The 26032-nt window shown below is 51.7% G+C and overlaps 9 protein-coding genes across 9 annotated transcripts; 5 read left to right on the top strand and 4 right to left on the bottom strand.

Annotated features, from left to right (window-relative positions):
- Positions 1-141: 141 nt before the first annotated feature.
- Positions 142-2415, bottom strand: JN550_004376 (uncharacterized protein; the record flags this gene model as incomplete). The annotated part of the gene is made up of 7 exons (XM_049315884.1): positions 142-809; positions 864-995; positions 1065-1278; positions 1338-1609; positions 1687-1813; positions 1884-2148; positions 2207-2415. 7 exons carry the CDS (start codon positions 2413-2415, stop codon positions 142-144), a joined length of 1887 nt encoding a protein of 628 aa, XP_049173448.1.
- Positions 2416-3711: 1296 nt separating this feature from the next.
- On the top strand, positions 3712-4635 carry JN550_004375 (uncharacterized protein; the record flags this gene model as incomplete). The annotated part of the gene is made up of 1 exon (XM_049315883.1): positions 3712-4635. One exon carries the CDS (start codon positions 3712-3714, stop codon positions 4633-4635), a length of 924 nt encoding a protein of 307 aa, XP_049173447.1.
- Positions 4636-5861: 1226 nt separating this feature from the next.
- Positions 5862-6947, top strand: JN550_004374 (uncharacterized protein; the record flags this gene model as incomplete). The annotated part of the gene is made up of 1 exon (XM_049315882.1): positions 5862-6947. The coding sequence occupies one exon, from the start codon at positions 5862-5864 to the stop codon at positions 6945-6947; it is 1086 nt and encodes a 361-aa protein (XP_049173446.1).
- Positions 6948-7173: 226 nt separating this feature from the next.
- JN550_004373 (uncharacterized protein) lies at positions 7174-8514 on the bottom strand (the record flags this gene model as incomplete). Its single annotated transcript, XM_049315881.1, has 1 exon — positions 7174-8514. The coding sequence occupies one exon, from the start codon at positions 8512-8514 to the stop codon at positions 7174-7176; it is 1341 nt and encodes a 446-aa protein (XP_049173445.1).
- A 4079-nt stretch (positions 8515-12593) lies between these two features.
- JN550_004372 (uncharacterized protein) lies at positions 12594-14242 on the top strand (the record flags this gene model as incomplete). The annotated part of the gene is made up of 5 exons (XM_049315880.1): positions 12594-13117; positions 13200-13277; positions 13331-13858; positions 13926-14023; positions 14085-14242. The coding sequence occupies 5 exons, from the start codon at positions 12594-12596 to the stop codon at positions 14240-14242; spliced, it is 1386 nt and encodes a 461-aa protein (XP_049173444.1).
- Positions 14243-14865: 623 nt separating this feature from the next.
- JN550_004371 (uncharacterized protein) lies at positions 14866-16579 on the bottom strand (the record flags this gene model as incomplete). The annotated part of the gene is made up of 4 exons (XM_049315879.1): positions 14866-15039; positions 15179-15304; positions 15364-16155; positions 16247-16579. 4 exons carry the CDS (start codon positions 16577-16579, stop codon positions 14866-14868), a joined length of 1425 nt encoding a protein of 474 aa, XP_049173443.1.
- Positions 16580-17443: 864 nt separating this feature from the next.
- Positions 17444-18442, top strand: JN550_004370 (uncharacterized protein; the record flags this gene model as incomplete). Its single annotated transcript, XM_049315878.1, has 1 exon — positions 17444-18442. The coding sequence occupies one exon, from the start codon at positions 17444-17446 to the stop codon at positions 18440-18442; it is 999 nt and encodes a 332-aa protein (XP_049173442.1).
- A 1461-nt stretch (positions 18443-19903) lies between these two features.
- Positions 19904-21645, top strand: JN550_004369 (uncharacterized protein; the record flags this gene model as incomplete). Its single annotated transcript, XM_049315877.1, has 7 exons — positions 19904-20000; positions 20066-20113; positions 20178-20330; positions 20384-20513; positions 20564-20979; positions 21032-21422; positions 21477-21645. 7 exons carry the CDS (start codon positions 19904-19906, stop codon positions 21643-21645), a joined length of 1404 nt encoding a protein of 467 aa, XP_049173441.1.
- A 326-nt stretch (positions 21646-21971) lies between these two features.
- JN550_004368 (uncharacterized protein) lies at positions 21972-24167 on the bottom strand (the record flags this gene model as incomplete). Its single annotated transcript, XM_049315875.1, has 2 exons — positions 21972-24039; positions 24088-24167. The coding sequence occupies 2 exons, from the start codon at positions 24165-24167 to the stop codon at positions 21972-21974; spliced, it is 2148 nt and encodes a 715-aa protein (XP_049173440.1).
- Between the last annotated feature and the right edge of the window lie 1865 nt (positions 24168-26032).

The raw sequence follows: 26032 nt of genomic DNA, 5'->3' as shown, positions 1-26032 counted from the left end.
CATTGTGACTGAAAATCTCTTTCAACATCATCACCCATCAGCCCAACCCAGGTTTTAACTCATTTGAATGTTTTTGACATCTGTGATTGATGGTCCGTCGTCGTTTAAATCCTACGTAATACCCGGACTTGGGAAACAACACTATACCCACGTAGCCTTAATGATATCAGCAGCCTTTTCAGCAATGGCATACGTTGTTCCCATTGTGTGAGCGGAAACCAAGATGGGCATGATGGACGCATCCACGACGCGTAGATTCTCCACACCATACACCTTCAGACTTGGATCCACCACACCGCCCATGGCCCGTGGTAACATGGCCGACGTGCCTACCGGATGCCACGCCGTCGTCAGCACGGCTCGAACATATAATTCCAGCGCGGCCCTTCCCTGCACCAGTGGACCTGGAGTAACGTCTACTAAACCGATCTGCTGCATCTGCGGCGTGGCGATTAGCTTGCGGTAGAAGATCTGCGCATCCACTAGCCGGTCCATGTCGGCTGGGTGAGTGGCGTAGCGAGGGTCCACGGCCGGGTTCACGAAAGGGTCCTTCGTGATGGGCCGCACAGTACCCCGTGACAAAGGAGACATGAGCACGTTGACGACCTCAAACCCGCCGCCGAACCAGATCAGTTCCTCGCCTGCCGTGGTGCCGTTGATGGTCATGCCACGGATTGCGTCCACTTGCGCGGCGTATCCGGCGGCCACCTTGGGGTGCGTGTCGGAGGGAAGGTAGGTGAGCGACGTAGCCGTGTCCATGCTGGCTAGTACCTGCGCAGCGACTTCCTCGCTGGAGGAGACGTTGTTGTCTAGCAGAATAATGGGGTTAGCTTTCAGGCTTAAGAGTGCTCAAGATGACTTACAAGGTAGGAACGCCAGACAGTCCCCTGCTTCGGTCCAGCGACCTGTTCGGTTGCTGTAGTAAAGATCGCCTTGTTCGCTGTCGAGGACTGGGTTGAGCCACTCCTCGGGCTCATTTGGTATGCCATGCCCAACTGAGGCATACAGATATCAGCAGCGGAAACACTACAACGGACGGATTTAGATTAGGTTCGAGGACATACCCGCGCCAACATTGAATGCTCCAGGATGGTCCTGGAGATTGGCACCCACTCCCGGCAAGTCGACGACAACGTCAATACCGAGACTCTTGAGCACCGTTGCATCACCGATGCCGCTCAACTGTAGCAGCTTGGGTGTCTGAATGGCGCCTCCCGACACAATTGCCTCTTTCGTCACATTGACCGTGGTGCGCGCAGAATGAGCGGATGCGGCGAACTATTGTCAAAGATTGTAAGCGTGGATTCCAGGAACGAAGTAGTATAGCTTAAATGCACACTCGCCTCGACACCAGTGATGGCAATGGTGCCGTCGGCCGTGCCATTGGTCATGATGAGCTTCGTCACCATATTATTAACAATCACGTCAATGTTGGCCCTCGGTGTCCCGCCTTTGCCAAATATGGGATCAAAGTAGGCGATCCTGGCGTCTACGCGGGACTGGTTGGAGTGGTCGAGGGCGTGGGGGCTAAAGAAAGAACCCAATGGGTCGCAGAGCGGGTCATGTGCTCGTTTGATTCCCAACGTGTCTAGGCCCTCCTGCCAAAGGCCTAGAGAGTAACGGATCAGCAAATGCATCGTGCCTCGCTGGCCAGATCTGAGAAGTTGTCAGTTTCGTGTTACGTACTGTTCTGTGGGTAGTGCCACGCACTGTAGCCACTCGACACCTGGCCGTCAAAGCCGTGACACACCTCGTCGTACGTGATGTTAAACTCAGTGAGCTGTTCAGCACTCGGAGGTGTGTATTTTTCGGCCTGCAAAAGTCAGTATTAGAGGTTCGAAAGGTCTCACTGCTACCTCACGAACTGTACAGTTGAAACGTACCTTGCGATAGTATGGCGAGATGCCGTCCCAGTCCCACCCAGGATTTCCAAAATCAGCCCATGCCTCAAACTCGGCCGGAGCACCGAGGTTCATCAGCATGATATTGATTGAGCTTCCGCCCCCAAGAAGGCGGCCCTGTTCCAAGGGGACCGGGCGGTATAGAAGTTCCGTCTGGGGCACCGTCAGCAGCTCCCATTGGTACTGCAGCTCCAGTGCGCTCAGAGGCTGCCACCGCGGAATCATGATAGCTTTCTCATAGTTGTGACTTTATTCAAGTCAGAGACAGTACATCAACCTGTTCGCTAGGAAGTACCAATACATACAGTGGTCCCGCCTCGATGAGGAGGACAGTGACGGAGCTGTTCTCCGAGAGTCTATTGGCGAGTGTCATCCCGCCCGGGCCACCGCCGACGATGATGTAGTCGTACTCATCGCGCAGGCTGCCGTTTCCAACGAGTTGGGCGTTGGCAATGGATGCAACAACAGGGAGAGCTAGGATGCAGCACAGTATGGCCTGAGCTCGATAACCCATTGTGACAGTGGCACAAAGGACAGTGGCACAAAGAGTGGGTGACCGGTTCTTTTCTTGTACGTGCAATAACGAAGCCAGACGATAAAAGAAATTTTTTATAAAAAGGCCTTCCAACTTGATAGACACAGCATTTCAGTTATAGACTGTCGGCACTTGAGCTGCGCATGGCATGCCAATCTCATCGGAATCCACCAAGAATTTCTCATGCACATTTGGGCATGCATGGACGGATTCGGGGATTTGGAACTACATGCCAGCCTACGAACTCCACCCTGGCGGTAGTTGACGATTAGAATGCTTCTCTTCAGCACAATACCGCAGAAAACGTGCAGAAAACGTGTAATGTGTAGTATAGCTACGTGGAATTCTAGGTGGGACTCTATGTGGGGCTCTGGTGGGACTAGTCTGGGATGACCGTTCCCGAGGTCACAATTCCAGTCGAGGACCTCGGGAACAGTTGCATTACTACCATGGCAGTCGTGCAACAGCGGATTTCACATGCAGAAATACATCTCTCAGTCTCCTATAGCTTACTGTGTAGTTTCTCTCCTCGCCATTGAAATACTGGAATTAGACCGGGAATAATGACATGTCCGATCTCATTGAAATCCGCCATGCCTCTCTGGTGGATCCTCCCCCGAAAATGGCTGCCCGATTCAGCCTCCATCTCCGCTCATTTCGGGCTGGAAACCGGGAACGGTGTATGCGGACCGGCATAGCAGTCCACGAGCATTGACGTAATTAGTTGCGTTCTGGGCTGACAGAAGTACGGCGATGTCGTGGGTTACGTGCGTTCAGCCCAGAACAACAACGATCCGGATTGAAATCCACATTTGAAGAACGAGGGGTGGGCATGGACTGGCCCTTCTTCCTATCACCGCTTTTCCCCCTCTTTCTTCAAGCTACTGATGGATCGAGCCGTGGCCATTATCGTGATAAAGTGTTACAGTCAAACCGGCTCCGCTTCCCTGAGCCGCCCGGTCGAGTATATCGAGCAATTCAATCGGCCGAGGTGATGGCCGAATTGAGGAAACGTTGAAACCCAGTCCGGGGTTTCTATGTAACCCTGGTTACATCTTCTCCTCTCTTGTTCACCTTGAAATGTCCGGGGTTCCTTTTGGACCAAGGATCTCGGTTGACGCAACAATTGAGTCCAGCAATATTCACTTGCCACCCAAAAAAGCATAGTATACATGATTCTAGAGTTTTTCAACTACGACTGAGAAGAAGAAGCTCAACATGAGCCCACATTTCCCTCTCGCGCTCTCTCATCTTCTATTCCATTCTCCAGTGAACATGCTTTTCGGTTCCTTCAGCTGGGCCTTGCTCAGCAGTCTTGTAACCAAAACAGTCGCAAACGGCAGCGGTGGCTGTTGGACCAACAACTGCACAGACCCCATTGAGCTCGTGCCAGCACCATGGACCCTCCACGGGACCGGCTGGGCGATTCCCCTGCCGGCCGCCTTATCATTGCCTGAGAAAACGGATTCGCCCCTTGAACGCCAACAGGGCTCAAAGGCGACGGCGGGGCTATACACAGGTATTGTTGGCGCCATTCAAATGATCCGGTACACCGACACCCCCGTCGGTCCGTACGATGAGTTCGTCCTCATACCAGGGGCATTTACATACTCAGGTCCGTATCTGGGCCTTCCCCAAACGGACTTGCGGGTCTCGCGCATGTACGTCAGCCAGAAGTACACGTGCTACAATGGCCGCGCCAACTGGAACATTCCCAAACATCTCGCCTCGTTCAACTGGACCGATAACGCTGACGGAAGCACCACTCTGAAACTCTATCCACACGACACCACCGGCGACGAAAGTGAGGCATCTCCGGCCGACAAGCCCTTCTTCCAGGCCATCATCTATCCCGATGTCAGCCCCGATCTCTCGGTCAACTTCAGTTCCCCTTTGATCCCCGAGGGCGTGCCGGTCAGGCTGAACCAAGCGCCCCTGCCCTCGGGCAGCGGAAGTTACGGTGAGCTGCCTGGAACTGAAACGTGGGGCAACACTGTGCTGGCACTGCAGGATACGACGCCGGGCGTGGCGATGGTGGATCTGGACCAGGGCGCCGGGGATGCGGTTGCAGGTGAGGATGTAAATGCAGTTGGCGATGAGTTCTACCAGAACTTCTGGCCCACATTGGGCCGATGGAATGCGGCTGTTAAGCTGGAAGACTTTACTATAATTTTCAATCCGGCTGAAACATGGGGGTAGTTTGCACCGCTAAAAGCCCGCCCATATACCCTCGTCTGGCGTCCAAACGCTGACAGTACTGAGTAAAGCGGTGAAATGAGTAATGGTTGATGAAGATTGTGACCTTATCCAGTCCCAGGCCGTAGTGGCCATCAAGTATACAGACATTTTTGTCATATCAAACCGGGGGGCCGGCAGATTTGGCCATAGAACAGAACATGGAGCTACCTGAGCGACGAGGGCCTGTAGAAGCCAAAGCTAGTTGACGAGTTAGCAACGCAATGGTGTGGATGTGTTCCTGATTTCTCGAAGGTGCCGGCGTGAGATATCTTCGGATCGGATGGCCTAGTAAATATACTGGATCTTGAGCAATCTAACGAGTTTAGTCGCGCACCGCTGGTTGCGTTTTCCCACTGCGATCGAACTGCATTCGGTCGTATGTATCCTGCCATTGACTAACTTCATAGGCTTTCGAGTCCGGCTTCCGCCTGCCTACTTACAACGAGAATTTTGCGATTGCTGTCGCTATTTCTTCCGCCTCCGAGTTACACTGCGTTTCAAAGTGCAGATACAGTAAGAGAAACTTGACTCTACCCTGATGCCTTCGCTTTAGCACATACAAATGCAACCTGTCAACGTTGCCAGACTCATCGCCATTCCATATGACCTAAAAGTCATTAGCAAGTTTCTCTCATCAATCTTAAAGCGGTCTTTATTGACTGTTAACGAACCACACTTGGGTCTTATCAATGGCAAGTGATTGGTTGCGGTCGAATGCTGTCGATCTCTGCTGTCAGATAAGCCAGCCTAAGTCTTGGATTCGATGAAGAGTTTGCTGGCACCAATGAACACTGTTGAACGGAGACTTGCCAAGCGAGATGCCCCTGAAATATCTCACCTCACGTCAGCAGCATGTACTAAGAGTTTAGCCGTAGGCACAATTGCAACGGGCCCGAGAGGAATGACTAGAAAAGAAGAAAACAAAAAAGAAAAAGATGCATATGGAAACTCAAGCACTCGCATTGTTACAACTGTCCAATCCGAAGAAAGTCCATGAGTCTCAAGACGGAGTGGGGTAACAGATTCGGTGCCAAATAGCGATCACCCCTATTCAGCTGACCGGGCAAAGTTACCTGATTGGACAAGACTGGGGAGACTGAAAAGTATTTAAGATTGGCCAATACACAACAGTGATCTCGAAAGGGTACCAAGAAAGTCACAGTCTTCTGCGAGTCACCGCCACGGTCATGGCGAAAGGAACAATTCTGCTAACCGGTGGTACCGGTTTCATTGGCCCCGCGATTCTTATAGCAGCCTTGCGGGATGGCTACTCGCTTCACATAGTAGCGCGGAGTATGGCCAAAGTTGACCAGCTACAGACGGCCCCTGCTATACTGGCCCTCGGCAAAGCTTTATTGAGTCGATGCAAATACTTCGTCGTGCCAGACTTCACCGTTTCCGGCTCCCTCGATGAAGCCGCTAACGGCGCTGACTTCGTCATTCATTGCGCTGCATCATTGCCGTTCACGTATATTCCACCCGAGAAATACGAAGAAGAAATAATTACGCCAAGTATAGTCAACGTCGTCTCAGCACTTGAGAGTGCGCGGCGTGCAGGCACGGTGAAACGCTTTGTCTCTCTCAGTTCTTTAGGGGCTTTTGTAGCTCCAGAACTCCTCAGCGGACCGTATATCCCACCTACAGAACTGGTAATCAACGAGGCTTCCTTGAACGAGGAGTTTCAACCACCGTACAGCACAATATTGACAGCATATTGCGCGGGAAAGACAGCGGCACTACGGCGAAGTCTGGAGTGGATGCGGGAGGCAAAGAAAGGCGTTCATGGTCTGGGATTTGACCTGGTGAACTTGGCCCCCACTTTCATTTTCGGACGACATGTACTAGCAAGAAAGCCAGAAGATCTCCTCGCCACAAGCAACGCAATGTTGTTGCGCTCCGTGACAGGGAATACCACATCAGATGTGCTGGAGTTTGGGGGAGGTTATCATCTCGACGATATTGTGGAGGCTCACTTAAAGGCTCTGGACAAGGACCTGGTCTCTACGCCAACCGAGGGTCCTAACAGAAGCATTGAGACATTCACGTTTGGCATAACCGTTAAATGGCAGGACCTCAATGAAATGGTATCGACCATGTGGCCAAGCGAAGTCAAGAAGGGTGTGCTTCTAAACAACGGGCACTTCATCACCAAACCGAACCTGCATATGGATATGTCTAAGGTTGAGACCCGGCTCGGTATCAAGTCAAAGAGTCTAGAAGTGATGTTAAGGGAGGTAGTCAACCAGTACCTGGAGCTGTTAGACATCAAGTGATTCTATTCAATGACTAGCCCGAGGGTCGAGTGGGAAATGTAGGAGGCTAGCTGCTGATGTTTCTATGGCGACAGGATGTCGAGATCCTTTTGTGTTTCTGTACTTTTCATCTTGCACTCACCAACTCCATTAAAACCTGCATTCACTAAAGACCGCCGGCACCAGATTACCTAATTATATATTTGGTTTCGTAGAAATAAACCTCTCTGTGTGCGTGTTGACAGCATCACATCAGCTCTTTTTGCTTATTTCGCTTTCTCCCTGTTGCTGAGGCTCCAAGCTCTAAGAGCGTTGCGTTTTTCCCGCTCTCCATAAAGGAAAACGCACCCATACAAGTACCCGTGAAGTTGGCTACTACAAATTGGCCTTCTATGGTCAAGTTCTGTGCCAGGCCAAAAGTATTGCCGACGTCCCATCCGACGTGTACCACTTTGATGTTGCCCGTTGCACAAGGGTCGCCGTATCTCTCTGGCATCGCTGTATACTTGCCACAAACGCTTTTCCTTGTCTCTATCGAGGAGAGGCATACAAGCAACAACATCCAGATCAACACCAGAAGCGAGTATACTTTGTACCATGACGAAGATATGCATGGTATGAGGGTAGTGGTTGTGTAGCCGCGAATCCAGTAGCTTACGTAGATCAGTATAGTTGGCGTCAAAATGAACATGTAGAACAATCCTAGCATATACGAAGTCAAGCTCCAGACACCAGGGGTATTGACTGTCGATACCCAAGGCGTAATGAACAAGAACGCGAGTGTCCATGCACATAGAAAAGGTATTATGTAGAACACCTTGAATATCGTGCTTAGCGACTGGCGCCGCCAGCTAAGTGCTGGAGAGAAAAGGCCATACCCCGGTGGAGAGAACCCTTCATTAGGAGCTTGGATAAGGCTATCAACCGAGTGGCGCCTCCCATCTGTATCAACGAACGAAGTCCCCGAGGTCCCGGGGTACGTCGACATTTGGTCGTCGGCTATTACTGTGTAGTAAAAGTCATCCGTCAACCAGCGAGCTGGGAATAGGCGTAGCAAGCCGCACAGCGCAATTGGTATAAAGAGTCCGCTGACGGCATCGATGGTGGTGTAGTCGCCTTGGTGTGTGAACAGACCCAGCAACGAAGCAAAGGCCTGGATCCCTTGGACAACCGTGATTACAGTTTTCCCCATTTCTATCGAGAAGAACTGGACTCGGGGTTTCTCGGGTAAACGAGTCGCAAAAGGGAGACTGGCCGACACCATGCTGTCAGCTCCGTTCCACCCATTTGAGGTCCAGAAGACTGCGTTGCTTGCTGCCACATCCACAACAGTCCACGTCGGCGAGCGAATCCGCCTGTCGGTGATTGCGGCATAACGCCAAAGTATCGACGTCGGATTGAAGTTGCAGATGAGGTCGTGCCATTTGGGTCGAGATTGGCACAGGTACGATGGGCGAGGTGCCCCAGCGACGATATGCACAATAATCGGAGCGAGGGAGAGAGTGAGGAGGTTCAGCCATTCTGGCAGTGTGATACCCTTGCTCCCCCACTCAATGGGCAACACCACGAATGTTCCGTTCCAGCTCATGGTTCTTGTATCACCAATGCGTCAACCCGATGGGGGCGCGCTTCTCTGCGAAACACGCGATGATGGCACAGAAAGGATGAATCTTTTCACAACAGGTGTCACGACAAATTGAATGCAGCCAGCGTAAGCCTGCTGTGACGCGCTCAGAGCCTCGCCGCTTACGGAACCAATCACAGGCCCATGTTGTCAATATTGCATGCAAGATTCAGCCCCGAAGGAGATGGTCGGCCCTGCATGATATTGAGCGAAATCTTCAGCCGGCCGCCTCGGCGGCGGATCCCATCGCTGGCAACTACGCTGAGTCCTCATTTTACACTGGCAGTAGAGTAATGATCGTGGATGTCACCATTGTTGAGGCATCAGTTGTGGTATCCGCGCCGATGCACAGTGGGCATCGTTGCGAGCGGGCTTCAGGGCTAGAAAATCATGCAGCACAGGTCGGAACTTGGGCAGGTTGCAACGGAGGCTGCGCACTCCACTAGCAAAGACACAGTTTATCCGATATCGAGACTAGAATGTCTGCAGCTAAAGACTAGAGGAGGTTGCCGAAACCAAATTGGCGGTTCTGCGAAGTGCTCCAGTTGCTGGGCCCCGGTCTCGTCGATCCATCCGTGATTGGGAAAATGCTGACGCCGTGCATGCTTGGCAAGGACTGGCAGTCAAGCCAGGGGCGGTGGGGGCGGAAGCAGCCTACTTCGCACATTGCATTGGTCACGAATTGTCAACGCCTTTGGCCCTACGAGTAGCAATCTAGGTAAAGCATCTCCTGTACACTATAGGGTATCCAACCTCAGCTGAAAACGAGGGCTATATATACAATGATAAAAGTCCATTCGCAATGACACTACCGAAAAGAGCGTCATTTCTTGCCCAATAAGCGATTTATCTCAAATTCGGTCGCTTCCAAGTCAAGGCTGTAATGGGGGCTGCAGTTGCAACATGTCAAATATATAGAGACCGTGCCACCCCCTTACTGCGCCCCTTTATTGCTTGCATGGTAAGGCAGATTCATCGAGGTGATGATACTAGCGTCTTACCACTGGATAAAACTATAATGCCTATTCACTATTTTGCTGGCTTGCTTCTATCCAACGCCATCTGGCATCTGTTCCAATGGGGTACACGTTTTATCGGGTGAACACTACAGGAAGAAGACTTTCCAAAATATCACAAACCCCTATCATGGTCTCATGGCCGGTCTCTCGAATCTGGAAAGATCTTACCGATGATTTCCGGCAAATAAATTATGCCTCCTCGTCTGCATTGTGGGTTCTGTTTCTGGTCTGGACCTCTTGTCTTTTCGCAACAAGCATACTACTTCCACAGATGGTGACAAATCAACAGAACCACAACGTGTCTGCTTGTCAGCCTGATGGATCCTTCAGCCTGTTCCAGAATGATTACAATGTATGGACAACTTCGGGTTTCTTCCAAATTACGGTTGGTTTCGGACGATTATCTTTTGGTTATGCCAAATTCATTGATTTGGTTTGGGATGTTGTAAGCTATAATACATATATTGACAAATGGCTGTTCCCTAATATTTACTCAGGTAGTTGGACGTGTAGGACAATCATTGTTGGCCTACCTATCTTGGGGTGCATTTGCATACCATCTGTCGACTTCAATGTCCTCTAAACCGGTCACATACAACACATTCCTCGAAATATTTGTGCTGCGAGAGCCCTCATTGCTGGCTATTATCCGCATCGGCAGAGATTTCATTTTTCGAAAGCGCTTAGATTCATGGCTCTATATGATGTTCATCCTGTTCTCTATGCTTTTGATAGTTGCGTGGCCAAGCATCGCTAGTGCAATGACTGGGTACGCACCAGTCATTGAAGCTTTCGTGCCGGACCAGTCGGGCAATATGTTACTTTACTCCAGTTTTGCACCCCTGGCATATATTATCCACGATGCAACAAGGATAAACCTTACCAATGACAACTATTTCATCACGTTTTGGGATGTGGCTGGTTCTTCTAGTGAGTAAGAACCACCCAACAATTGCAAATAACTAACCGAACCGAAGATGATTTCCTGCTTTCTAGCAATAGCTTATCTAATCCACTACCAGACCTGAAACGCTTTCCTAAGTGGAGGAATCAGTATGACTGTACAAAAGACAGTCACTGCAACTTGCTTGCAGCAACTTCTACTTGTGAGCACCTTCTGACATCATCACATGCTTAACGAGCTTTGTAGCATTAGCTGCTTGCAACAACTACTCACGCGGTGAATAAGATATCAAAAAATTTGGGTGTACCAGTAGAAACGTTGACATGAACACTACCTGGCGAGAATACGCACCAGCAATCGAAGATGTGCCCCTTGGTACCCCAATGCTGAAAGTGTCATCCTACTTCTCATCTAACGCGGATTGGCCGGGATGTCCAGACACGGAAACTGTGCTTCAATTTGTTACACCAAACTCGAAGACCATTTACAATACCACTGGCATCCAAAGAAGTGGTGTTTGCCAACCAATGCCAGACGTACGTGTGGAGCGGCATCGATGCTTTTGACAAATCAAGACTAAAGATACCAGGTGTTTCAGTGGGGGTTTTCGTTCTTGCAGGCATTCATCGCGACTATGTTGCTGCTTGTTTGGAGCATCGGAATATTTGTTATGTGGCAAAGAGCTTATTGGAAACTGCCAAAATCTCCCAATACAGGTGTGCCTAACGTATGGAAGTCCTGTAAGTCACTGCAATTCTTTTTTGAAACTCGATGAGAGAAGGGTCAGCATTTTGAAGCCCATGATACGGCCCAACAGAGAGTACCATAGGGGCAGCAACGGGTTCAGAGGCAAGCAGCAGAACTAATGACCAGAACTTGTGACAGTGCTTATAGTCTCCGAGACGATGAGGAGCGAAATGACGACAGCCAATATCAATACCAAAGCCATTGTCAACCAAGAGATCGACGTCGAGGTGCGCAAAACCATCCGTGGGGGTTCGGTGAGCTTTCGTGGACAATTCCAGACCTCAGACAATAGCCTTTGGAAAGCCTATTCTAGATGGCTTGCCAAAGACAGGTGGTGGTTCATTGGATTCCTCGCGTCAGTTGCCTTGCCTTTTGCATGCTGCACAATCAGGGGCTTAGACAACAGCACTTTCATGTTCTTGGTAACGTGGTTATCAACAAGCGCAGTGGGCGTGTTGTTCGTTCTGGTATATTTGCAGAAGAAAAGAAGCAGGGTATTTGTCATTGCATGCTGGAGCGCTGTTGGCCTCCTCATCGGCGCTCTGGCCCCTTTGACTCTGCCGGCAGACCAAAGGTTTCGAGATTGGCCGTAGCCCCTAGCAGCCGGTGACCAGACCGACCGACCGACCTGTGAGCGGGGTCCGGGATTTTCCAGCAATAGAGATCTGTACGAAGTGCCCCGTACCACACTAGGCATCGTGAACTTCGCCGAGGTTGGCCCGACATGACGTGCAGATCGGTGAAAGGTAAAATCGGGGCTTTTTCCTTCTACCATGTTTAACGGCCTGCCAAGGTGCCGGGGGTAACTGACTAGTGCTAGTCAGGAATCGATGCGCAAACGAAACATTTCAACCCAGTTGAACGTTTCCATCTTTGCGCGCTGTGGTTTGTCCAACGTGCTTTGCATACAGTCCTGAGATACTGACGCCCGGGTATGGCGTTGTATTGGGGTCTGGGTCGGCAATGGGCTGCCCGCACTCTAGTTCCTCGACACCGGTCTTCTCCAGACTCGACGGAATCTGGGGTGCAGCGCACGTGGGGTATCCAGGTCTCCCCACACACGACTCCTCGGTAATCAAATTCCACCTGGGCCAAACCCCGTTCCTTGCCCCGTATGTTTCTCCCCTGGGAAGGATAGGCCGGGCCTAGTTGTATCAACGGCCAAACTTGAGAGCGGAGTCATTGACGTAGCTGCTACCATGGAGCGGCACCTAGCCCGGCACCTCATGCGGACGTGGTGGACTGCGGATCTGTATTTATAACAGAGTCGGAGGGGATGCTATGGGCAGCCGCTCACCCTCTTTTCTAGGCGACTGAGTGTTTGTGGCAGTCAAGTCTGCTCCCCAATCGTTCAATTAAACATATTGTGTGAGATGTCGTTCAGTCGCCTGTTGCCGGCATTGGTCGCTGCCCTGGCGGCCGGTGTAGCCGCAAAGTCTAAATGCAACTCCGGTGCAGGCCTGACCGTTCAGACCACCAGTGGTGAGCTCACCGGGGCAATCAACGCCACAGCGCCCAATGTCAGGCAGTTTCTGGGTATCCCTTACGCTAAGCCGCCTGTGGGAGCCCTGAGGTTCCAGCCGCCGACCCCATACGTATCCGACGGGCCGGTGAACGCGACCAAATTCGGTGCTTCCTGTCTGCCTCCAAAGGCAAGCGGCGGCGCAAGCACCAGCGTCTACGATTTGATTCCCGAGTTTTACAACGCAGATCCGGAGGTGGGCGAGGATTGTCTTTTTGTCAACGTGTTTGCACCCCTACGACCGACTGGCGAAAAGCTTCCCGTTTTCATATGGATCCACGGCGGAGGGTTCACGGGCAACAGCGGAAATGTGCCTTATCAGATCCCAGCCCAGTGGATTGAACAGACACAGGGCCATATAGTTGTTACAATCAAGTATGTTTCCACTGCCTATGCTCATACTATGGCAACCGCGAAATCGGCCTTCGAAAGAAACAGGCGCTTACGCGAGACACAGCTATCGTCTGAACATTTTTGGCTTTCCCAACTCTGCAGCCCAGCCGCTAAATGCTGGCCTCTTGGACCAGAGACTTGCGTAAGTGCATACACCCACCGGTATATAATTTCTCATTACTGATATGGCCACAGGGTCGAGTGGGCTCGTGACAACATTGCTGCATTTGGTGGTGACCCGGAACGCATGGCACTCTGGGGCCAGTCTGCGGGTGCCTGGTCGGTGAACTACTACGGATACGCATACCCGGAAGATCCTATCGTCGCGGGTCTTATTGCTGATTCTGGCGGTTCCGCTGTGTTCACCACTGATCCCACGTACAGTAACTTCACTTCCGTGGCTACTGCCGCTGGGTGTGGCGGGCTTGATGCTGCAGCCGAGTTGTCTTGCATGCAGGGTGTCGATGCTTTAACTATCCAAGCGCTGTATTCAAACACCTCCGGCGTCAGTTTCGGACCCAGTGCCGACAACACCACGGTCTTCTTGAACAACACAGAGAGGGCTCTCACAGGACTAGTTGCCCAGATTCCGGCTATCATTGGTACAAATTCTCGTGAAGGCAGTGGTTTCGTGCCTATTCCCCAAAATGGCAGCACCCCTAGCGACGACGAGATCAACGCAGCCTCAACTATTATCACTTGCCCAACGTTCCAGGAAATCCAGTAAGTATATCTCGATACACTTGAATCGAAGACGAGGGAGGCTTAGATGACTTACGTAACCTTGCAGGAACCGTTTGGCGGGCGGTCTAACGACGTACCGTTATGAGTACACCGGTAATTTCTCCAACATCACACCACTGCCTTGGATTGGTGCTATTCACAGCGGTATGTTTTCAACCCCTCCAACATGCTAGTATTTGGAAGATTACTGATAGGTGCAACGCAGGTGAACTCCCGCTCATCTTCGGAACGCACTTCGAATACCGTGGAAACTCGACGCAATTTGAGTACTACGTTAGCCACGCCATGCAAGGCAAGTTGGCCTATGTCCCCCGCGGGTCATCCGAATTCGTACTTTGCATCAAGCTAACACATAAGGTTTAACAGGACTCTGGTTTTCATTTGCCACTTCACCTGCCGCGGATCCCTCGTATGAGTCATTCACCTGGCCAAAATATGACACAACATCACGTTCGACGGTGGTTTTCGCTAGGGACGAGTTGGCGACTCAGCTTGAGGACATGGATCTTGTCGATCCCCTTTGCAGTTCAGGCTAATCAGTCTCAACGCTGTACAATGTAATGTTGAAATGAAGGAACGATTCTTAGCTACTTAGTCTGAAATATAATACTTTAGGATTCCATTCCGAGCGCTGAGCGATATGAGTGACCCTAACAAACTTCAAATGTCATGTTTGTAGATAGAGCCTTTTATTAGATATATTGACAGCAGTCTGATTAGTCAGTTGGTGGCTACGTTTAGATCTCGCCCTGAATTCAACTTGGCCAACTAGTCTGCAAACTGCTCCAAGCCAGTTAAACGTGGTACAGCTAAGGTTTCTACTAAACTTTTCGCAGAAAAGACACAGTCGTGCAGTCCGATCCCGCGATATGCGCATCCTGCCACCCGAAGCCGGCCGCCGAATTCATTTAGCAATATCTCGTTTACCGCCTTCATCCTTTCGCAGTGCCCAACTGTGTATTGAGGAATCGCGTTGCATTTTAGGCTCACACATGTAACCGAAGGTTCTGCACGTATTCCAAGATGACGAGCCAAGACTTGACGTGCCATTTCCAGTCCTTGATTGCTGCTCGGTAATTGATTTTCCAGTTTGCTTTTCCACCAATGGCCGCCAAGGATAACCGTGATTTTGGTCCCCGTACAGATACCAGAGTCTTGCCCTGGCATCGCGTCAGAGTCAAACACTATACCCAGAGCTTTCTCAGGATTCCAGTTCATCGGGACGGAAAGGGGGATGAGATATCCGAAGCCTTGATAGGGGTGACTCAGTCGTGGACTCCGAAAGCAGAGAGTGACTACCATGACAGTAACGGCGGGAGCTGCAAGTGATGATAACGATCTTTGCCAAGGAATCAGAGACTTTAGCAGGCGAAACGGTATGGTAGCTATGACGCTGTCAAATTCTTGAGGTATGCCGTCATTCACCTAACAATCGAATTAGATACCTTTCGTGCGACAAAGGCCCTTTGTCCAAGCAGGTGTACCTGGATCTTGATAGCATCGTTCCGCGTTGATATATGTGTAACTTTGGAACCAAGCTGAATATCTACCTTGGGATATCTCTTCAGACCACTACCCAAAGCATCTACCAGCGTCTCGATGCCGCCCTCAAAGCTGAAGACACTTGTTTTTTGAAGGTCCTGCTGTAATTCTGCCGATATGCCGTTCTGGAGGTGATCTAGCATGGAGTGTTCCCTGCGGTGGGCCTCAAGCGACGCGCTCTCTCCGGTTGCTGGTCTACCATCAGATTCTCTGTGTCTCGGGTCACCCGCGCATATCATTGCTCTGAGGATACCTCCAGAACCAAGCAGCGGTCCCATCCGTATCCTGTGCGCCTCGGCAGCCAGCTCAAGACTCCACATCTTCGGCATCAGAGCTTTCATACTCAGTTGATAGATGTCACCAGCGTACAGTCCATGCATGACTGCGGATAGGAAATTGTCTGCCAGGCTTGGGTGCCAACGTCGACTGACAAAATGCCCAATTGATTCATCCAGGAGCCGACCGGGCCTTCGTGCTATAAACATATCTTGTAGAACACCAGAGAGAGCACCGTGGAACAACGGCTGCGTGACCGCTAACCAGGCTATCCGGAGTAAACGGAACATCCCGAAGGTCGTTGGCGCTGGGATAGAAGCGATGTGTCTCCGAATGAGTACAGAGTCGGACGCGGGGAGGGCAACTAGACGCTTGGGATACATGATGTAACGAGTACCAGCCGCCGGTGAGTCTTTGGGCACCTTTAGAAGTTTATCTGTCAAACCTAGCAGGTGAATCTAGGTATCAATCAGTCAGTTTCTGAGACGTTTGCGGTGAAACAGGTGAAAAGGAGACGAAGATCGATGCCACCTAGTATCATTGTCTTACAAGTTCACAGGTTACCACTGCTCTTGGAGCATTAGCTCGCAGAGTTCTAGGCCCAACTTCACAGAGGAAGGATCCCGGGCTAGGGCCAGAGACACTGATAGGTTTCGATTCTATCACGCCCCCAAGTCGCGACGTGGACTCGAAAATCGTAATTTCTGCTGAGGGGAACTTCTGAGCAGCATAGTAAGCCGTGGAGAGCCCGGTGATACCGCCACCAATAACGGCTATCCTTTTAGGTTCGTAATTGTGACGATGCAAGCGAGTTCGTCCACTGCAGTATCTCCGTTCAGCACCAATGGCCCTCATAGAGGCGGCACCAATACGAGTTACCATCGCGGATTCCTTGTAAGGAAACCCAATGTAGCCCTCTACTCGCGTTTTCGTTCAACTCACTGCGGATGGACCGGGTGTTGTATTTGCGGAGTCCATAGGATGGCTTACGTAGCACCTCATCAAAGGTATTAACTTCGGCTACAAGATCTGCCAGGAGACATCGAGGGATGATGTTCCACAACTTAAGTATCACTAGCCACTGATCACTGGTCACTCAAGCGCAGTCCTTGCTAAACCGGCATTTTGCAGTAATCATTCGAAAGTATGATGCGAGATATTGCGGTGTCACGGCCAAAGCACGAAACACATCCAAAAGCTGACTCGAATTTCGACTTTTCCAATGGAAGTTTGACGTTGACATGACAAGGTGGTACAGATCTACCCGGCTGTCGTGATACGTTTGACTGGACCTGTAAATTCCCGGCTGTTCATCTTAATTAGGATCGTCTCAGCGATGACCGCAGAGTTGGAGCCGCAGCAATTACCGATGAATTTGGTCAGAGATTCTTGGGGCATTTGGACTCTATCATGGTACCAACTATACAATTTCTGTACTCGTGCGGTTATAACTCCAAATCCAGATACGGAGCCAAGACTTGTGATACAATAAGCTAAGCCATGAATGTCGATGTCGACTTTCACGGAATATTGCAGCCTAACTGTGAAACCTGGAAGTCTTGCACAGCAAGCGAAGACGTTCGCAAGATACATCCTTATAGAGCCCTAGCTGTAGCTCCTGCCTTATATAAGGGCGCTTGCACGTTAGATCCTTTTTATCCGTTGATATGACATTACTCAACGCTGATTACTGCCTAGCACGAAGACCAATATCGTCCCTGATCTCCTCATTTTCACACCTACAAGATGAAAGCCGTTGTTGTTGCAGTCATCCTGTCTACCACTATTGGCTCGGCCAGCTACGTGAGAGCGCCAACACCCGCAGGTACTCTCACGATCCCCATCCCTTCTCAGGGGACAGCCTTCACGAGCACTGTTCCAGGATGCGGAATCGTTGAACCTTTCGTCGTTGTTGGCATTCCAAATGGGACATTCTTTCCGGGCACCCAAACCTTCTTCATTCCACCGCAGGCTTCCCCAACGTCCTCCACATTTATCAACACCCAGCTCAATGCTACTGAAGTTATCATTCTGGCCACGCTACTTGGATCTTGTGAGCCATATCTTCCACCTAGCACTTCGACGAGCGGAGCACCGTCATCCACTGGTGGGCCCGATCCAGGGATCTGCGATTTGCAGGGCTGCTCCAAGATCGTGAACGACGTGGCGCAGGAGATCATTGACGCTCTCAACCAAGTGACAGTCCTGTCGCAGCAGCTGCAAGACGCCGCCAAGTCCATCGGGCTCAAGAGAAGTTCGGAGATTCAAAGCCGGGCCCTGACTGACCTACTCGATGGTCTTCGCAGAGTCCCGCTATTACTAACATCCGTGCTACCTGTCATCCAATTTGCTAGCCCCATTCCTGAGGGATGCGACAGTGATACCATTGTCGTCGCGCTCATCGACTTCGTTCGCGTACACCAGGCCCTGCTGGAGATTCTCATTGGGCGCTCGAGCCTGCTCAGCTCCGGGTCATTCGGCTTTGGCGGGTTCAACGCGCTCCCGGGTCAGGAGGCCACAGTACCCCAGGTCCGTGCTGTTCAGCCTGGAAAGCCAGCAGTCGAGCGATTCCCGAATCCGTTGGGCATTGCAGTCGCGGCGGTATTGCGCTCTATCGAATCAGTCGTCGACAACATTGCGTTTGGCTTGATCGGCTTGATCCCCACAAGGGATGCGTGCTTGAAACAGCAGAAGTTTAGCATCGACAAGACCTTGGACGATGCTATTGGGGCATACTCAAGTTGATCGGCCCCAACATCTTTCTCTGGCCTTGAACTCGTCACTCGCTCGTCATAGTGCCGAACTGCAATAAGCATAGGAAAGTTGCGATGTGCGAACTGGGAGCACGCAATTGCGCTGCTGTATCTTCTGTATTCACTTCGGGGGAACTCGGTCTCTTAGTCAAAATGCATTATACTTCATAATAAAATGCAAGATTATGCAGGAGATATTGTCAATGCGCCTCTACGTGTCCCATGGGCGTGCTCAGTCATATTGCCACATGGCAGCCAGTGATACTTTCGACAAGCCTGTGCTGCGCTACAAAGTGACACCGAGGGTAGTGAATGTTGGCGATTGTGCAGGTCTTGGGCAAGCGCAGCCCTCTTTCGCGTTGCCATCGTAATCCCTTTCTAGCCAGGCTATAAGTTAGTTACTTATAGCTTGCGCTAAGAACCATGCCTCCAGTGATACCGGGCTTGGCAGACTAATGCATGATATACGTATACCAGGACGGTTATTTTACCAAGTCCTCGGGTTAGTCGAGGTCAGAGGGACCATACAGACCCGTCAACCAAATGTAAGATGTACATTATGTACGCCAACTGAAATGACGGTCCATGATGAGCTAGGAGGATGGGAGCGGTGGCTCGTTTAACCAAAGGTTGGATTTCTCCCTGACACAATAGTCTGATCTTGGGTACTTGAAGGGCCTGCGGTAGACACTTGAACTACACCATGCATGTCAATAGCTTGTCCCCAAGTAGCTAAACCTCAAAATCGGGGAAGACCATTCATGCTGTGATACGAAAGCTATGATACGAGAGTGCGGGGTTCCCCATGAAATGTTACGCCGGTCATCTCGGCTCCTTCGTATTCATGGCACCACACCATTCGTACATGACTCCCAGTGTCTCGGAAATCTCGCACTCATCTCAGTCGCCCAGGCGCTGTGGTGAGTTGAGCCGGGGCCTAGACTCTCCAAGACAGCCCGGATTGTGGAGGAGTTGGGGAAGGTTTAGCGGGGCCCCGCAAACAGCCATACCCCAATGTCACTAGGACTCGGGTTGGACCCCTGGTATTCGCTTGTCATTGACCCGAGAAACACTGTGATAGACGAGCAACTCTGCACTGAGGCTCGCACAAGCTCGCTCTTCAGCCGCATGGGTGATCTGAATGCCTAGACACCCATTGGCCGACACCCCTGTACCAAATTGCCGAGATGCATAAGCTGACCCGGCAAGATGGAGATGAGGCTGCATATTGGTTGCAAGGGGAGGGTCTGTCTATTAGTTTCTATCAGTCTACGTGCTATCGCTCAGGTTTGAACTGGGATAATTGTCTTTCGGTGCATCCCAAGAGTAGAGTACAGCCGCCTAGCTTGTCACCGTCTGCATATTTGAAGGAGCGATATCCTTTTGGGGAATCACCGTCAAGTCACCCCAAGAGCACTTCCATTTACACAACCGCAGCGCGCAGTGTCTCACCATGGCGATCTACAAGCGAAAGATTACCGTCTCTGACGATACGGTGACGAGCGCCCACCAGCTGACCCTTAAGCAATCGCTGGTCCCCAATGGCCTTGGTGAGCTACTTTGCTGTGATATGATGTAGCTCTCCGGCCACAAGCTGACCGAACTCGGATCCTAGTCACCATCCTCTTCTTCCTCTGGGGTTTTGCGTATGGTCTTCTCGACGGTGAGCACGATCGAATCCGTCTTATCAATAGCGGCAACAATGCTGACACCCTCCCCCCGGTCAGTCCTGAACTCCCACTTCCAGAAGTCACTGAACATCTCGAACTCTATGGCTGCGGGCCTGTCGGCCGCCTACTTCGGTGCTTACTTCGTTTGCCCGCCTACGATCTCGGGCTACATTCTTAGGAGATTTGGGTTCCGAGTTACATTCATGACGGGTACGTACAATATGAAGCGACTTCATGAATGACATATCTAACTGAGTACTCAGGCTTGGCCGTCCTCGCTGTGGGATGCCTGCTGTTTTGGCCCTCGGGCATCAAGAAGTCGTTCGGAGGCTTCTGCGGGAGCATGTTCGTCGTCGGCATGGGATTGTCTACTCTAGAAACCGCTGCTGATCCGTAAGCGTCCACCGACAGAACTAGGTTCAGTCGTTCTAACACAATAACAGCTTTCTCGCCATTTGTGGACCACCTAAGTACAGTGAGATTAGACTGAACCTCGCGCAGGCCATCCAGGGCGTCGGATCGTTCGTTGCACCCATCCTGGCGTCTCGCGTTTTCTTCTCGAGCACCGTCGACACCGACCAGGGCCTGGCCAACGTGCAGTGGGTCTATCTCGGCGTCGCAGGATTTGTTGCTTTGCTCATTGTCCTGTTCTTCCTGGCTCCGATGCCCGAGATCACCGATGCGGACATGAATCTGCAGGAGAACGAGATCGGCGAGTTCGACCCGGGCCCGCTGCGGAAGCAGTACAACCTGTTCCTGGCCGTCTGGTCGCAGTTCTGCTACGTCGGAGCTCAGGTTGCCGTGGCAAACTACTTTATCCAGTTCTGTGTTCAGGCTGGCCGCTCCTCCGAACAAGCATGTAAGTTGGTCAGCTGAATTGAACGTAAGATTGCCGATACTGACTCCAGCAGCCGACCTCCTTGCCGTGGGCCAGGGACTCTATGCACTGAACAGATTTATCGCCGGTTTCTTGATGATGAGCCCTGTTTTCAAACCTCGATACATCCTTGCTCTGTACCTTGGGCTGTGCTTCGTCTTCATCATCCCGGCAATGACGACGACGGGCACAGCCTCCATTGCCTGCCTGATTCTTGTCTTGTGCTTCGAGTCCGCCTGTTTTGCCACCATCTTCACACTCGGTCTCCGAGGTCTGGGTCGACACACAAAGCGTGGCGGCAGTTTCCTAGTCTCGGCCATCAGCGGCGGCATGGTGTTTCCCGCCATGACTGGTGCGGTGGTCGACAGATCTGGCGCCCACATGGCAATGACTATCCCCATGATGGGCTACGTTTTGGCCTGGATGTAAGATGCGATCCAACTAGTTTAGGGATTCAGTTTTACTAATCAACGTGCTAGATACCCTCTCTATGTCAACGTTTGGAACCGCGAGACCATGGATGTTCATCGCGCAACCAATCTCGGCGTCACACCTGTCGGGGACAAGGCGTTGCAGCTAGAGGAGCAGGTCTCACACGCAGAGAACCAACCGCACACCACATCTGATGGCATTTCGGCGGCTAAATAGAATGGGGCCCACCTTAGACAATTGTTCGAGTGAGCGCATTGGCTTATCGTCGATTGGGGGTAGTCCCATTTTCTACTCAACGAATCCGTCAGATACTAGAATACACTAGATTGAGTGCCAAACAACAGAAGCGAGAGCATTTGCAGTGAACGTGGTCCGAATGGGAAGTCAAGTGATTATAAAGTATCTATAGAAAGGGTATTAATCTGCTTTTACACACTGAGATGACGCCGCTTATTATGCTTCTTGGGCAGTAGATGGCTGGGCGACGAATGGCAATCCTTGCCTATATACATCTCCCCAGTTCTTTGCGTCCTTCTTGAATTTTATGACCGCACTGTCGCCGTTGTGGTCTCATGATCTGTGGTTGTAGTCGTGGTTGTCACAGTCTCAGTCTCCTTGACAGTTACTGTTACGGCATTGTCCGGGTTTCCAGTGGCCGTCAACTTCACGCCGCCATTCACCGGGACCGAAGTTGATGATGGCTTGCGACCAGTCGGGCGCCTTGTCAGAGTGACGGGGCGGACTGTGAGTTCGGTGGCTGGGTTTCCAGTAGAGCTGGAGCTAACGGCGGAAGATGTGACCGTGGTGGACGATTCGTTCGTCGTTGTGGGCGGCTGAGCTAGAGTAGAGGTAGTCGAGGTCGCTTCTATTTGAGAGCTTGATGGACGAGTCAGAGTGGCTAAGGTTGTGGCCGTCGTCGACTGTGAAGTGGTGGCTGGATCGGTTGCACTAGAGACCTGCAGGGTGGACGAGGGAGGAGTTACGGTGACTTGGCTAACGATGGTCGTCGCCGAGGGCCGAAAAGTGACAGTGATTTCGGTACCCTCGCCTGTACTCGCCGTAGTCAAGCTGGACGAAGTTGTCGAGCTCACAACAGTGCTGGTGCCCGAAGCTGCCACGCCGAGGATCTTGGCTGCAACACTAGGCTCGTAACACCCAACCTGGACACCGGAAGTGGTGTTCATCGGCAAAGCAAAGCATTGTGAGTTATTGGGGCATGGAACGATTGAGAACGACCCCGAGGTCGTGCACTCGCCAATGTTGCCTTGTACGCAGGCGGCCTGGCCTGCCTGACATGCTGAGTCACTAGTCAGGGAGTTGAAGACTTCATTGTATCTCAGAGCCTCGGCTAAGTTGCTGGCATAGACGTCGGCAGCCACAGTTGTTGACGTCGGTGGTGCGGAGCTGATGACGGTCGGCACTGCGGTGTTGACCTTGCCTGTTGGTTGCACGAAAGTCGATGAGTAGGATGACTTCGTGACCAAGGAGAAGCTAGCGGATGACAAGCTCACGGAGGCAGAGCCGGAGCTAACAGGGCCAGTGGCACTACCAAACGTGGATGAAGATGCAATAGACAACGTAGGTGCCGACGTAGGAGCTGATGTAGCCGACGGCTGACTTTGCGAGCTGCTTGATGCGAAGTCGTCCGAGCTAGATGTTGAAAGGACACTCGATGTCTGCACAGCCACACTTGATGAACTTCCTGTTGACAAGAAAGACTCGGTTGTTGAAACGGCGCTTCCAGTCTCAAAAGGTCTGCTTGCGATTTCGCTCGCACTGCTGCTGGAAGGGAGGAAAGGGACACTGCTGTGAGTGCTACTGACTGTCGGCTCCGGAAGAACAGTTTCAGTGCCCAAGAAGATACTTGTAGTTATTTCCGACGCGCTCGTTGTGCCAGACGACGTCGAGGCAGTATCTAAGATTGAGCTAGGCCCGGTGATAGAAGGGGCAAGCGGAAGCTGCACAGAGCTGGCCAAACTAATAGAAGCAGCCAGGCTCCCGCTGGAAGATGAAGACTCCACTGTCGCCGCAGAGCTTGATGCATCCGTCGATGGTACTGATTGAGACACGCTCGTTGGGACAGAAAGAGACTGTGATGTGGTAGTCTCAATCAGTGTAAAGGAGCGAAATACGGATGTCGATGAGATTCCCTCGGATCCACTGAATAACTGGACACTTGAGGAGACAGTACCCAAAACGGAGCTTCTAGCAGTAGCAGTGCCACTTTCGAGTGATGAAGCTGAAGTGACGCCGGCGGGTGCGCTTGTCGAGGCCGAGGCCAAGCTTGCGGAGTTCGATGCTGGAATGGAGGCTTGCGTCTCAGGCTGGGCCGCGGGTGCTGATGTGGCACTTGAACCCGCGGGCAATGGCACTGAGGCAGTCTGCGAGGCCGTCGAGGCCAGTAGTGACGATTCCAATGATCGTATTGACACTGAGCTAGTTGGAGCGGAAGAGGCTAGTACTGTGGACTGTGTGGCACTTGATACTGCTGCCGAGAGCGTTGCTGATGTGGGTGGTGACGAAGCTATCGTGGACGCTTGAAGCGATGTACTAGAGACAGGGTCCTTGAACAACCGAGATGTTGCGTCTGCCAGTTCATCTCGTCTTATCCTATACGATGTCAGCTGAGCCACACCTCGAGATGAGTTGGGATCATACCTTTGTCCGCGCCTAAGTGAGACAGCGGATGAAGCGCCCGAGAGGAGCAGGAGATTTATTAGTACGGATGGCGTATGCATGGTGAAGATCCCTTCGAAGTTTACGAGATGTGAAACGGTAAGAGACTCTCAGAGAAAGGAAAGTTATAGGTATGGTGGGTCAAGCTCGAAGACTGCGATGACGGGCCGGGAGCCTTAGAGATTCATATTACATCAACGCAACTGAAAGAAGGTGGTCGAGTCAAAGAGAAGCCGGTTCTCAATCAGACTGAAACAATGACTTTGGAGCGATCAACGCATGATAGTCAACAATGGGTCACAAAGGAAATGTGGTGTCAGAGAGACATCAAGCAGCCAAGAAAGTAGGAGATACACGCCAGAACAGAGCAAGAGTCTACGGGAGATCGCCGCGAGAGGGCAGAGGATACAGTCTTGTATGAGGAACGAGGCCACGGTCGTGGCTCCGCAATCACTCGATCTTGGCAAGCCTGATCGATGAGAAGCATATAACTTCGTATCGTATGGCCAGAGAATCGGGCGTCCACCGCGAGGTAGCATTGCGATTCAAGAGGGCGGACCCTGGGAGAAGACCGGACATGTTGCCTGAGTTATCCAATCTCATCCGGAGTCAGGACCATTGGGCCTAATTGCACCGGCCAGGTAGCGGGATACCCAAGCGTCCAGCAGTCGTGTACTTAATTGGTATTGGACACGCAGAAGGGTTGGCTAAGCGCTGCTTCATGCTTTGGTCTCTGGCACGATGAGTTTCTGGAGTTTGCAAGATCTGGCGCGCGGCAGAATATAATTGGCAGCCCAAGCTTCTGCGGGCCGCGACCCGGGGCAAGCCTCAGCCAATGATGCCCGCCGCGCTAGGGGGACCTGTGGCAGCCGACAGGGCCCTAGGCTCAATCTGATTGGCCTCCAAGTGCCCCCCGCGGCCGAGGAGTTCTAATGAAATTTGAGGTCGCGTTGGCGCGTGAGAAGATGGGGCCGACACGTCAATTGAAGGTCGCAGGAAGATTCGTGATAAAGAAGCCCTTCGTCCCGGCCTTTCAAGGAGCTGAGTGCCTCGATGTTGGCCCAACCTTGTTTCGCATCCCAGCTGATTCCGGCTGCGTCGTTTACCCGACATTCGGTAGGCGCCTTCGTCGTCGCACAACGGCCGTCTTGGGTCAGCGACGCTTGCATGCTTATCGGTACCTAGGTAGAGCCGATTGCCTCGATAAGGTAACCTGAAAGCCACCGCAGTTGCAGGGGATCTCGTTACGTCTTCCCCAGACTCATCTACGTAGGAACTGCCTCACACTCAAAGGCACAGTTTCATCTATATAGCAAGCTTCGTCGTATCTGCCCCTTTGAAAGGTGGCGATGGGGATTGCTGCAGGTAGGACTGAGGTACAGTCCAAGGATTACCTGTGATAATCTTGTGTTCATTGGCTGAACCGTGTAGGACGCGACGCCATTCGCAAGCTAACGCCTGGATGCATTCACTAAAGCTCGCCCGGCGTCCCTGTCAAAATACTGGTATGAAAGGGGTATCTTTGCTGTATCAGGAGTAGCACAGAATCCGCGTTGGACATCTTGGGAAATTTGTAACCTCTCGATATGTTATCATTAACGGACTACCAGGCCAAGATACCTAGGCTAGGGTAACGTCGTACGCGGGTGGGGGTGCCTCAGCCACAGTGCTGTGGTAGTACTGTAGCATCCCAGCACAGCGGCGTACTAGACCTGCTAGGGTACGAATCTACCTGGGTTAGGTACCTCTGCTGAGTCGTACGGGGACGTTTCGGTCCTATCAGGCCACTGTTAACAGTACCCAGCCAGGCCAGCAGCCTCTGGGTGACACTGATTCGCTACTGGCTGCTCCCGCTCGTACGGATGCTATAGCTCGTACGTCAGTGGCTCTTCCTTCAATTATGCTGTGATTACACTATATGCTGAAC

The sequence above is a fragment of the Neoarthrinium moseri genome (genome assembly GCF_022829205.1).
Source record: "Neoarthrinium moseri strain CBS 164.80 chromosome Unknown scaffold12_Wmoseri_CBS_16480, whole genome shotgun sequence".
Classification (NCBI taxonomy): domain Eukaryota; kingdom Fungi; phylum Ascomycota; class Sordariomycetes; order Amphisphaeriales; family Apiosporaceae; genus Neoarthrinium; species Neoarthrinium moseri.
The sequence above is the reverse complement of the archived record's forward strand: the minus strand, read 5'-3'. Positions and strand labels throughout refer to the sequence as shown.